Source organism: Thamnophis elegans, chromosome 3, assembly GCF_009769535.1.
Source record: "Thamnophis elegans isolate rThaEle1 chromosome 3, rThaEle1.pri, whole genome shotgun sequence".
Lineage (NCBI taxonomy): Eukaryota > Metazoa > Chordata > Lepidosauria > Squamata > Colubridae > Thamnophis > Thamnophis elegans.
In genome coordinates this window covers 901,176-914,547 of record NC_045543.1, presented here as the reverse complement: position 1 = coordinate 914,547, position 13,372 = coordinate 901,176, and the positions used below count along the sequence as shown (strand labels likewise).

Here is a 13,372-nt window from a genome sequence, read left to right as displayed (position 1 = left end):
TAGATATTTATAGTAGACTTGTTCTTTCTTTTTCCTGTAGTAAAAACCCAGAAGATATATCAAATCTCAATATTTCATTATGTTTCTCCTTTCTTCTTTTGCAAAAAAAAATAAAAAAAAAATCAGTATGGCAGAGAACCAACCTCAGTTTCATGTTGCAAAGAAATCAGTTATATTCTGCCAATGTTGGGTTGATATTAAAGAAAGTGGGAATCAAGGAATCTACTGTTCTTTTCTTTTTTAAAAAATGCATGAAAGAATTGTGAAAGGGAGCACACACACAGTTAACGTAAGAAATTACCCTGTGGGCTTTTGTTCTCAAACAAATATTGAGAGCATTTTTTGTGGGGGGGGGAAATCCCCTTCAGTGCAGGCTGTTTACTTGCAGGATAAAATGGAATTAAAATATTGTCAATAAATTGTGCATGAGAGCCTGTATCTGTCTGTGCATTGACAGTCTGTGCGTGCAGGATAAGAGCCTTGACTGCCTGCTAATCTATTCCCAGATGGAGGTGGAGGCAGACGAGAAGCGCCATCGCACACGCTCCAAAGGTGTTCGAGGTACGTCTCCTGCTTCAGTAAATCACTCAAGGCCGCTGCTCAGGGTGACCTTCATCCTCCAGAACCCCTTTGCCGCGATGCACGGTGACCCTGGCTTTTTTACGGCCCTTTTGGGCAATTTTCGGCAGGAGGGGGGAGTACTTGTAATAGATCATAAATTTTTATATGTTTTCCCTCTCTCTGCAGTTCCCGTGGAACCAGCCATACAAGAACTGTTCAGGTTAGTGTGCTGAGTGTAAAATGTATCCCCATTAGCAATTGAGGAAATTCATGTCTTTTAATGGGTATAATGCACTTTCAAGTTCATTGGTGGCTTGCTCATGCCCCGCTGCACTGATGAAATTAATTCCCCTGGGATTTGCTAATAAAAAGCCTTCCCTCCTCCCTTCTCCCTTCAGTTATTTGATTTCTCTTTCTCTCTCTTTGTTGCCCTCCATCTCTGTAACACCTATCGCCTGCATTTAATGCAATTTCTATGCAGCATGTAGAAACATTTATAATTAATTCATTTTTTTTATAGCTGCCCTACTCCTGGCTGTGATGGCAGTGGTCATGTTAGTGGCAAATATGCAAGACACAGAAGGTAATGTGCATGTGTATGTGTGAGAGTGTGTGTGTGTGCTAGTGATGGATTAAACTGGAGAGGCATCTAATAAGCAAGTTACCTGCCTTAATGACCTAGCCGTAATGGCTGGAAACCGATCGTATAGTCAAGAAATCCTTTCGCACTTGCTTTCGGCCCCTGCCTCTTTGCACTTAATTGCAGTCTCATTTTATTCTATCGCTCTAATACTTTCTTTCTCTCCCAGAAATTGAGATCTTACAATATGGTCAAAGAAGGAAATGCAATCGTCCTTTTCAAACTTTTTGATCAAATTTATTTCTGATTAGACCTATTAATCATACTGGTAAACCCTGGATGTCAGCACCATAAAATATCCTTTATTTGAAGACATTCTTACTTTGCTCTTCCGTTGGGCAGGATATGCAGTTCTAGCGAACTTACGTAGCAAATTAAAATATGACTACTGACATTTTTTCCCCCCAGTCAGCATGACTACCGTCATTTAATCTGGTTCGTAAGCTAAATAAAAACACAGGCTTTTCAGAGCATAAAGTTTAGAGATAGGTTCACATTGAAAGGAAAATATCTAGGAAACACCCACTGAATGCCATAGAATTGATCAGAATTAGTGCTAAGAAATATAAACAACTAGTATAATTGTGAATTACAAATTTGTGATTGTAATTCATGTTAGAGTTTCAGCATTTTATATAGACAATTATATTATTTGTATGTTTGCAAAGCAGCATTTTTATTTCTGTACTTTAAGTGAAGGGGTATAGATGATTTCAGAGGAATGGTTTTGATATATGCCTAATTCACACTCCAAATGCACATTTATCCTACCTGCTTATCACAGAAGTGCCAAACCCTAATCCTATAATATTGAAAGCTGCCTTCAAATCTTTCAAAAGACCGAAATTATAAAGACAACAAGTGGCGGCTCTACCGAGTATGAAGTTTAATGCATATAGATTTATGGATATTAATGGGTAAAAATACTTTTAACACAGGGTTGGATCATAAACAAAGTAGTCCTTATTCTCTAAGCGTTTCCAACCATTTTATTTCGATTCATGGATATTATTAACTCCTCAGTGCATCCGGCCTTGATACAATTTCTTTCAAGCTATATTTCAAAGTCTTGCAGTTAGAGCAATTAAAACTAAATTTAGGGAATAGTATTTCTCCATTATCAACTCATAAGCGCATGCTAAGACCTATTTGTCATTGCAGGTGGGTAAAGTTGCCGGAAAGAAGGCCTATGAAATTTTACTATGCATTTTCCATTGGTTTGATTTTTGGTTTTCTAAACATTGAACAGAGTAGTCATGCATAGGTAATTTGGGTATACAATACGCAAGGGTTCTCAGCTTCATCCTTGCTTTTACATTAACAATGGCCATATTTTTTGCAAAAAAGGATTGAAAAGACTACACTGATTTGAGGATGAAATCAAAATTAATTTTGCAATGCACATTAATATGTATATGTAGTACCCCAGATGTTCATCAGTTTCTAATATCTATATGCATATTGTATTAAAGGAATCAATACAACCCCAATCCTGTAACAAACTACACTAATGCAGTAATGTTTAAAATCTCTAATGTCAACGGAATTTAGGGAATTGGAATGGAAGGATGGAATGAATAAAGAAAGCAATACAAACTTTGATGACTGTACATCCTCAACCACCAATAGTTTCAGAGTAACCATCATGGCACACAATCCAGTCCCACAAAAGCAGTACAAAGATTTTAAGACAACTATCCTAGTTAAGACATATTAATGGGAGCATAGTTATAAGTTATATGCAGATAAATACATTTGCTCCTTGGAGCCCCAAGAATTAGTTGAATAAAACAAACTGATATTTATTTTTTATACTGAGAATCATGGCCTAGAAAGATACAATAACCCCGAATCCAAACAGATTCCGCAGACAGGCGAACTATATTCTTCGTTGCATGACAGTTTTTAATTCATTTTCAAGTGAATGCAAGAAAAAGACCTGAAGATATTCTTGCTCAGCGTGAGATTTAGAGTCAGTGCTTGCAAGGAAATTGGAAAGAGCAGCGGTGCCCCAATCCCATGCTTCTTATGCATATAACTCCCTTCTGTTCAGACATGATAACCATGCAGTCTAACTATGATACGATGGTTCTAGGCCAATCCCATTTGAGATCTCTGAGGGCAAGTGATATAAATCCTTTATGGTATAAATGATTTCATACAATCAGAATTATGGAATGGAAAGGAATGTCTTTTTAGACGTTGTCAAAATGTTTGTGAAAAAAATGGAATAATTTTGCCTCAGAGCTACAGGCTGAGAAGATGCAACATTTTTTGCCCAGAGTCCAAGAGTAACTCTTGTTTTTTTTCTGTTTTCTGCCTCCATGCCTTGATATCTGTTTCTGTGATTTGATGATCTTAAGGGTAATGCTGAAATAAAGATGCATCTCCTAAATAATACATAATATTCGTGAACAATATGATTTAGCATCCAAGCCTAAATCCCCCCCCCCCAAATAGCATGGGAGTTTTTAAAAACCCTGTATGATTTTTAAACTATACTGAATTATTTATTCAGCTTTAAAAAAACTATACCCCATCATGAAGACTGTCTTTCCTAACACAATCTGAAAAGAAAATTGTTTGTTTATTTATTTTTTCATTTTATAGGTAGGTATAGTAGTAAAAAAAAAAGATTCATTGAGTTAGAAGAGACATAAATTTACTTAATTCTGTTTTTGCTGTCTATATTTTTGCCAGCTTATAACCACTATCAAGATGATTAATTTGTACAATTAAATCTTACTTCTGACAAACTCTAAAATCAAGCTATTGGTTGAATTACATTACCATGTGAATTTTTGAAGAATTCTTAAAATTAAGTGCTATTCTTTCATTTAAAGTAAATTAGGTGAGGTTTCCAAAGATTTTAAAATATAGCATATGTTGCAGAAGATGGAAAAGCAATTTGAGTGTACAACTATTTTCCATTTAGAAGTTTTGTAAGAGATTAGGTTCATTTGCAGAGGTGATTTTACTTTTTTGACACACTCCTGCTACATCAGTACACGAACGGACTGAAGCTGTTAATTAAATGAAATTTCAGGACATTTCATCAGACTATCTGGAGAAGGACCAATGGGGAGATAGAATGGACTTGGCTGTTAACAAACTAATTATCAGTTATGTCCATACAATAGACCCCTTATTAATATGACTTAAAAAAGAAGTTCTCAATTATAATTTTTAATGTAATAGTTCTTTTGAATAATGTTTTAATCAATATATTGCTAATACCTCTTTGTTCCCAGTATTATTTTACATTTGTAGAAAATAAAAAGCAATGCGCATAAAATAAAACAAAATTACGCCGGTAATTTCTATACCCATTTTTCATGTCCTAAATTAGTGCTTCCTCCTATTGTTCTTGTGATCTCTATGATTTTTTTTTAACTCTACTTCTCTATGTTCATCACTCTCCCTTCTCACTAAGGTGATCTGGGTTTCCACGTACATCTAACAAATGAAATAAATCCCTCCCTTGGTTTTCTGATATTCTTACTTTTATTCTGCTGTAAGTAGAGAAGTATTGGGGAACAGGGAAACGTTTGAACAACTCAGATGAACTGAATCTTCTCGATCTTTCTCTTGTTGGTAAAAGCAAAAGAAGAATGAGGAAGGAACTTTAACCAAAACTGCTACTTTCTTGATATTCCAACTTTCTGCGCATGGAAGGAAGAATGTCTGCTTTGACTTGACAGTCAAATGAAATCCCCATGATGGATAAACCTGAGGAAATTGAAACTATTTCCCCTGGACTCCCCAAGGGAATCAAGTGAAAATGAATTAGGCAGACAAATGTACTAAAATCTACATTTTCACAAAGCATATTAGATGATACTTTAAACCACCAAATATGATGTTCAGTCACAAATAACAATAAGCCATAATCATTAAGCATTACCTTGAGTTAAGACGGGTGGACTCTAAACTTTATAAGTGAAATGTTATAAATAAATAATAAAATAAAATAAATAAATGGCGTGTCTAGCCAAAGTCATCCTGATTAGATATTATCTCAGTCTAAGGGATTTCCTACTGCTTCCTTGGCTGTATCTTGGGAGGTGCTGAAGCAAATCTCCTTCTAAAGAATAAGGTGATTATATATGCCAGCTTACCTGTATGTAGCTTCTTTTCAAGCCAATGCACAATTCACGGAGAAAGTTTGTGAAAGTGCCAACGCTTCTATTACGAAGTTACAGCTATTGCTGCTATTACAGCTGCTCTTCCCCTCTCACTGCCAAGGAGCTTCCAATGAAGCCACGAAGGACCGTTTCCACTGAATCAGCCCTTAGTAGAAACCAGCTTTTCCCTAATGATAGAAACAGTGGCTGGTGAAATTATTATTATCATTATTATTTATTAAACTTGGACCCCCACCTGAGTCTCAGTGAGACTGGGCAAATCGCAACAAATTAAAATAAAACCAATAAAGGCAAGATTAAAGGTAGCAAGTGACAGTCTAGATGGAATGAAATACTGTCTTCCCTAATTTTGCATTCATGGTTTTTGTGGTTGCCCATTAGGGACTGGAGATGGGAAGTCTCCATAGATCCTTGCCTGGGGATAAGGAAAGGCCAGTGCCATGTTTTACTCCACTACACGGAGTAAAATTTGGTGGCCAGGCCATTGAAGTGAAGTTGTAAATTTCTGAGGAAGACACTTAGGGTTGATAAAAGTATTAGCAGTATTAGAAAGATTTTGAGAAGATGGGAAGGGGAGATAAATCTCTGGGTGTGAGTTTTTTCCAGGCCTAATGATATCTCTGTTCTGGGATTATAACTGAAAGAAAGGGTGACCTTCCCCAAAACATTATCTGTTGCCCCGTGCAATAAACTAGGAAGTTCCTGTTGCTTGCCGCCATTAGCCAAACTTCTCCTAATGATGGAACACACCCACTGGGCCTCCTTTAGCACAAAATGGACAGAATTATGAATGAAGTTATTATGGAATTTAGGCTTTAAATGATTTCAGGTTCATTTCAATAATTTTATCCCATCTCATATTTTCATTTTAGGGGAGGATTGTTTTCTCTGAACTAATTCCCAACTGAAACCACCAGTGGTGCTGATGGTGAGAATGAGTGTCTCTTCTCCCATGTGTAAATATACTTTCACTAGTAGTTTGAACTACAGGACATTGAGGAAGTCATGTGCGTAGGGCACCAAAACATAGTGCTTGTGGAGTACTTTTTTCTGCCCCCAAATCATCATCTTTAAATGATTTTCCCTCTCTGTTTTTTAAAAAAGAGGCTATGAATTTTTTTCTGTTTTTTTTTTTAAAAAGCATATTAATTGCAATACTGCAATTAAAACGAGGGATCTCTATTTTAAGAAAGAACCTGTCTAATCTCTATCAGGAATTCACATCCAGACTTCTGAAAAGGATGAGAGGAAGAGGGAGGAAATCATAACCGTTCCTTTTCTTTGCCACTTTGGAAATCCTTTTTTCCCCCCAGGACATTTTTGTGGCCAATTTCACCCTTTTTAATCAACAAGAATCACCTTACCAATTATTTAAAAATCAAACGTTTTATTTAACCAACCCCGTCTCTCTTTCCTTCTATTTAGGCTTTTTAAGAAGAGGGTAGGAAAGTGGGAGAAAAACTGGTTTTCAAAAGTAAATACTGATCCATTTAACTCTCTGAATAAAGAATGGAGTGAAATAGAATGGCTGTGTTTGCACTAGCATCCTCTTAAGTGTTAGCTGAATGTATCTCTCTGATGAGAAAATCCTTTCTTATTCGAGAATCGCCTAGTTCTCTCTGCCCATTCCTCTTCCCCTCTCCCCTCCCCCCCCCCCCGTGCTTCTTATACCTTTTCACCCACTGGTTTGATTGCCATGACTGCAGCCGGGGGTGAATAATTGCCTGTCTTCACAGGAGCATGTTCTGGAGCTAAAGTCGAGGGCTTGCTTCCTGATGTATGCCTCATTTGGATTCTGCCGACAGCCTCGAGGCTGTATTATTCATGCCTTGACACATAGCACTCACTAAAAGCATTGGAACTGGGCCAAGGACTGGCAGGGAGATAGCGGAACGTTGCCTTTGCAGCAGAGAGAGAAGCATGTATAATAGAGGGGGGGTGGGGGAGAAAGCAACGGGGAGGGGGAAACCCTCATCCCTTCTCTTTCACCAGTTTGTCTTCTGATGGGGGTCGGGTGTGTGTGTGTGTGTGTGAAGAGGGATTCATTTGCATGAAAATAAAGAAATGATTTTTTTTTTCTAAAAAATGGTTTCCTTCCTCTTGATTTTGCCCCCTTCTCCCCGCTCTCCATCCCACCCCCTTAAAACCATGCTTGAAAGTTTAACACAATTTTCCACATTTAATTGCAAAGCTGATTTTAATTAGTAAGGCCCTGCATGTGAAAAATGAAGATTCCACTTGGGTGAGTGTAACACATTGCAGTGTCTGTCGGATGCTCTAATTAATGTATGGCGGCTGTATAATGTAATGCGTGGTGGGATATTTATGAGAAATTCTGGGCACGCAGGCGGTCGATCTGTATGTTCTGGAGTCCACACAGATAAATAACTCCCACCTCCCGCCCTATTCTTTATGAGACATCATTGTGCATGCCATCGCTCCATCCATAAAGTTTATAACTTGCCTGTATTTTTTACTATTTGTCAATGATATTATAAATCAGAAGGCAGGATATACATATTTTAATATTAATTTTAAAGAAAGATTTGGCTAGGTGGCCTTCCAGGTGAGCTAAAAGGGGGGGGGGACTCTGATATACTCTCTTGAACTATACTGAAAACTCATGAAAACCCTGGGATGAAATGTGGGGGGGGGGGAATAGGTGTGTGTGGGGGTGTGTGTTTAATTTAATACATTTTTATTATACTTGTTGGGCTGTGGCACCCAATACATCATTCAGACATTGATATCAGTCTGAAAGTCTTCCTAACAACAGTTTTTAAACTGCCAGTTTCATAGAACAAACCTTAACGGAAATCAAGCAACATTGTGGCTTAGCATAATGTGCAGCCGTGTCACTTCAAAGACTTTTTAAAGGTTATTTCATTGTCTTTTTGTAAAGTAAAGGAACTGAAGTCTTATGCCTGTGACCCATTTGAAAACACCATTTTCATCCAAGGGGCATCAAGATGGTGGCTGCACTTGTGCAAATGAAGGAAAAATATGTGCAAAATAGTAGCTACATTATTATGCACATTTTTTTATATTGAGTGTAGCATAGGTAGAAAATGCTGACGCTTTCTCTCTTAACCATTCATCTGCTATAAATATTTCCCTGACTTTCAAAGGAGTGCTATAAGATGATTGGTGCGTGTATGTGTGATACAGAATAGAATAGAATGTCATATTAATGCAATATAATTATGCTACAACTGCTTGTACCAATAAAAGAGAATAGATGTAATTTAGGGTTGAAATGAGGGGCCTTTGATGCTTGTTGAGTTGTTTTCTTCAGATGTTTCATTACCCAAACTAGGCAACATCATCATCAGTGCTAGTGAGGAGGGGGGTTTGCTCTCCGTTTATATTCTAGCACAGGGGTCCCTGCTGTCCTCTACGGGGCCGTGAGCCCTTTGGAAGTGGGGCGCAGATGCAGCAAGCGTGTCCATGCATGTTCCATTTGCATGAGCAGCAGGCACATTTGCCCACCGCTCAGACACTTAACTGCTGCTGGTGCAAATGGAGCGGCGTGTGCATGCGCTTGCCCTGACATTCATACAGAACCACCCCCCCTCCCCGCCAGTCTGCAAAGCCAGAAATGTTGGGGAAGTCTGTTCTAGTGCCTTGCCCTGCCATCAGTTATTGGTGAGGATCATCTTAGATGTTCTTTGATTGGCCTTTTGGCAGGAATTATGTCCTTGATTGCTGGTCTGATGTTAATCTTGCTGTTAATCTATACTCATCTGGGTGATTGCTGGTGGAGAGGTACTTTGATCTTGTTCCCTCTTTGGCTTTTTAATATTTTTGCATAGTGTGTAGATGTTGCTTATTTCTATGGGCCCATTGATGGTTCATTTGTCAGAGGGTCAGGCTTCTAGAAATTCCTTTGTTTTTGGACTTGGCTTGGTTTAGGATGGTCACAGTTTCCCAGTTGAAACTAAGTTTTAAGTATAGCATAGATTAACTCCAAAATTAATACCAGACCAACAATCAAGGAAACAACCAACGGACCTCTATGTCATGGCCCCGTTGGAGCCCAGTCTGAGGAGGAAGAGGAGGAGGAGATGAAGCCGGGACAGACAGAGGGGGAGGCCATAGTCCCTATGACTCATGAAGAACAACCTGAGGATGAGACAGTCCAGGGCCACTCAAGCTTCAGAAGAATAGGCAGGGAGGAAGAGGGGGTACAGCTGACCAAGGAATGGGGGAGGAGATGGAAAGGTTAGGCAGTAGAGCAGAGGAGGAACTCCAGAGTACAGCAAATGCTTCCCCCACCTGATCCCCAAATGTGGAGAATGGAGAGGAGGCTGAGTCAGCGCAGGGTGAACTGACTACTCGGGAGGAGGGCGCCAAGCCCCCCTTCCTGAGGATCATCTGGAGAGTAGCATTTAAGGAGACACTGGGGAGGGGCTTCTGTCAGGAACAACTATTGTATTTTGCGGCAATACGTTCCACGGCTCTGAGAGGAACTTTGCTCCAGAATCCTTGCGGGTGTGGAATGCCTTGACATTTGTTGTGAACTTTGCCAAGTTTGAGGTCCTATCTTGCCCGTGGAGCGGTGGTGCTCCTGTGGGCTTTCACTGCCGGAAAGTTACATAAAGAGTGTGCGGGCGCGTAGAAGTTATCTGTGGGCAGAGACTTTGGAGAACGGACTGGGACTAGCTGGATTGTATGAATTGTGGGAGATGATGATTGAATAAAAGTTATTAAGCTTCCACCTAGCACATGTTGTTTATATGCCAATCCTGGCTCATAACAGTCTTAAGAACCACCACCACCCTGCCAACACTGATTTATTCTGGGCAGAACCATTTCCATTTGCTCTTATAGCGGACAGCCCTCTTTCAACAGTGGTTGAACATGGGCAAGATGGGTCTCACTGTGTTTTCCCTGTTGCTCCAGTCTGGATTTGGTTTTTGTTACAATGGAGCGGTTGATTCTTTTGTCCCAATTCTTCATGCAGGACCTTAAATTAAAGCAAAACTGAATTTATGGGAAAGATGAATTGGGGGCAACCTTCCTGATAAGGGAGCAGAAACTAGAGTACGATAGCAGCTCTGTATAAGATGCCATTTGCATACATATAATTAATATGTACAATTTTACTACATAAATAATCTCTATTTGTGTATCAAAAATATGCCCTTTAATTGTATTCAAACAGTGAATATTAAGTCCTAAATAGGTCTGGTATGTACGAGTATTTTTGAAATGTACAGATTTATAAGTACGCAGCCGTGTGCAGAGAGAGCAGTGATTCAAACTATGACTGCTGAAGGAAGAATCGGTTGTGAAAATTCAGGAGCTGAAAATATTTTTATATTCTGACATACCTATCTTTGACAGGCCCTTAGATCTGAGAAACATCACAGCATGAATAGCTGGAATCTCTCCCCTTTCCCTTTCAATTAATTCAAAAATATCTTCCATTGTATAGGCAGAACAACATTCATTTCATTTATTTCATAGAAGTATTTCCTTGGCTGATTGAAAGTTAATCATTAAGCAGATCGAAGCTATGCAAATAATAATCCCCCCTTTTACTCCTCCTCCTTCCATTCATTCAATTATATTCTGTATTCTTTCAGGAACTCAAAGCAGCACCCATGCATTTCCTCTTGCAATTTTCCCCCATAACAATTTTGGGAAGTAGTACTGAATGCGGAACTCATAACTTACTCCAATTAACTCTGTGAGTTTCCATATTTCAGAGTGTTTTTGCATCTGGATCTCTTGAGTTTAGCCTGGGATCATAACCTCTATAGCACACCAACTCTTGGGATTTTTCTGTGTTCAAGTGTGCTTCTCTCCAGCATTCTTTTTTTATGTTCTTAATCAAGGGCTTTTATTTTGCTTTCTTTTCAATAGTAAAAATGATAAAATAAAATAAAAAGCTGCAGCCTTTTTTCTCAGAGGTTCAGGCACATGAGATTTGCTGGCTTTAGAAGAAATTGCTAGTTCCATTGCCCAATTCTCATGCAGTACACAATGGGAATTTCTGCCGTCCTGGGATCATAGTTCTATTCCCCAAAGGAGATTAATCTAGAAACTGATAGATAATACTATTAGTGTAGCGTAAGCAATTATATATTCAAGTTCTTCCTTAATGTGATAGTCAAAGATGGAATGCTTAGTAAAACCTAATAATAAATTTGCCCTATATTCATATCATACTTTTATAAAGCTTATGCGGCTAATAGGATCATGTGTACGTACATCCTGAGCTATATTAACTTTTCTTTTCCATAAAGTATACTTTCGTACTCTAGATTTTAAACCACTAAATCCAGGTGATTGCGATTGACTTTAAATATGTTTCACACGTTTTTCCTAAAACATTTAACACTGTATATGTTTGACAAATAGGGAGAACGTTTGTATTTCAAGTTGCAACTATTTTTTCCCCAGAAGTGGGATGTCTCTAACTTTTAACAAGATAAATCCAGTGGCCTGCTTCTTCACATGTCATACAAACTCATAGTTTGTTTAACCACGGTTTATCAAACAAAATAGAATAATCTGGTTTAACACTATATACCAAGTGATTCTGTCCCTTCTGATAAAGAAGGACCAGAGCAACCTTTGCAGGGTTATTTTGACAGCTATTCAAGGATTCTTCCAGATAAAGTCTTTCAGCTTCTGGCTGGTCAGACCCCTATGGAATTGACTGAGACACGGTCTTTCTGGTTAACTGAGGAGGGAAGTTTGAGTCTGTTAGTTCTGAAGAACTGGGGAAGGTCCTTGGGCTTTGAGTTCTGCCACCTATATTTTAGAATTACGTCCCTTCTGGTTGGTTAAGGCCTTCCAGGAGATCCTACATGTGGTTGGATTCAAGTGATGATGAATACTACGGTGTGGCAAGGGATGGTTCTGCTTACTTTGAAGGAAGTGATGGCTTACTCTTTTTTCAATAGGCCATCGGTGGACAATTTTCATCCAGTCTCCAATTTTCTCTTTTACAGAAGGTTGTTGTGAAGGGTGGGTTTACAGCTCAATAATTATTGTAGGGAACAGATTATTTTAGCCTATTATAGTTGAATTTCATCCTGTGTTATAGTATTGCTGTATCCAAAACATTGATCATGTTTTGGATGACCTCTGACAAGATCAGAACGGAGTGGTGCATACATCCCAGCCCTCTTGGTGGCCGTTGATACTATTTATAATAGTATCCAGTTTAGGAGATGGAGATTTGGGATGGGACGTACCATTGTACTGGATTCTCCCCCTTTCTCTGAGGTTGATTGAAGTTGCTGGGGGAGTGGAAGAAACTGAGCATGAAGCTTCTGTTTCAGGCCTCGATCTTTTTCTCTACCCCCCTACTCCTTTGCAACATATCCATGAAGTTGCTAGGCTCATGAGGCCATTTAGCAGCCTGGAATATCATATCATCAAGGTCATATCTTCTCCTAATTGTCCAACTCATCTTTCCTAGTACCTAGAGCAGTGTTTCTCAACCTTGGCCACTTGAAGATGTCTGGACTTCAACTCCCAGAATTCCCCAGCCAGCATTCGCTGGCTGGGGAATTCTGGGAGTTGAAGTCCGGACATCTTCATGTGGCCAAGGTTGAGAAACACTGACCTAGAGGCTGTAAGATTCTGTGTTCAAGTCAGAGTGACTGTGTGTTTAGGGTACCCCACGCCAATCTTGAGATTTTCTAACTTACATTTTTAATTCCATCTTCCCAGACATAATTGGTGTATAATGTTCACTTTTATAAGCTCCCAGAGTCACTGAGATTCCATTTATATGTAGTGGTGGGATACAACTGGCGTAACAATCAGTTTGCTGAGCATGTGCTTCGCCATAATGAAGGCCTCCAGAGTGACCATGTACTCCTTCCAGATAATTTCAGCAAATTGGACTGTATGTTTGCCACAGAGCATGTTGGTTAATCTGGATGTGGAGAGTATTTTGGTGTGGGTTTTTCTTTTGCTGTGGTCAGATTATTTCCTGGTCCAATTGAGACTGATTGCCAGGACTGCTAAAATAAATGAATTAATTAAAATGATTTACCTCTGGTGC

The 13,372-nt window shown here is 39.0% G+C and overlaps 1 protein-coding gene across 5 annotated transcripts in view; it reads left to right on the top strand.

Annotated features, from left to right (window-relative positions):
- The first annotated feature begins 506 nt into the window (after positions 1-506).
- The window catches only part of MYT1L (myelin transcription factor 1 like), a 101,674-nt gene continuing 88,808 nt past the window's right edge, over positions 507-13,372 (top strand). For all 5 annotated transcript variants that reach the window (XM_032213857.1, XM_032213856.1, XM_032213854.1 and 2 more), the window contains exons 1-3: positions 507-561; positions 748-781; positions 1,082-1,144. In XM_032213857.1, coding sequence (XP_032069748.1) covers positions 507-561; positions 748-781; positions 1,082-1,144 — 152 coding nt within the window. The remainder of the gene's footprint in view (positions 562-747; positions 782-1,081; positions 1,145-13,372) is intronic.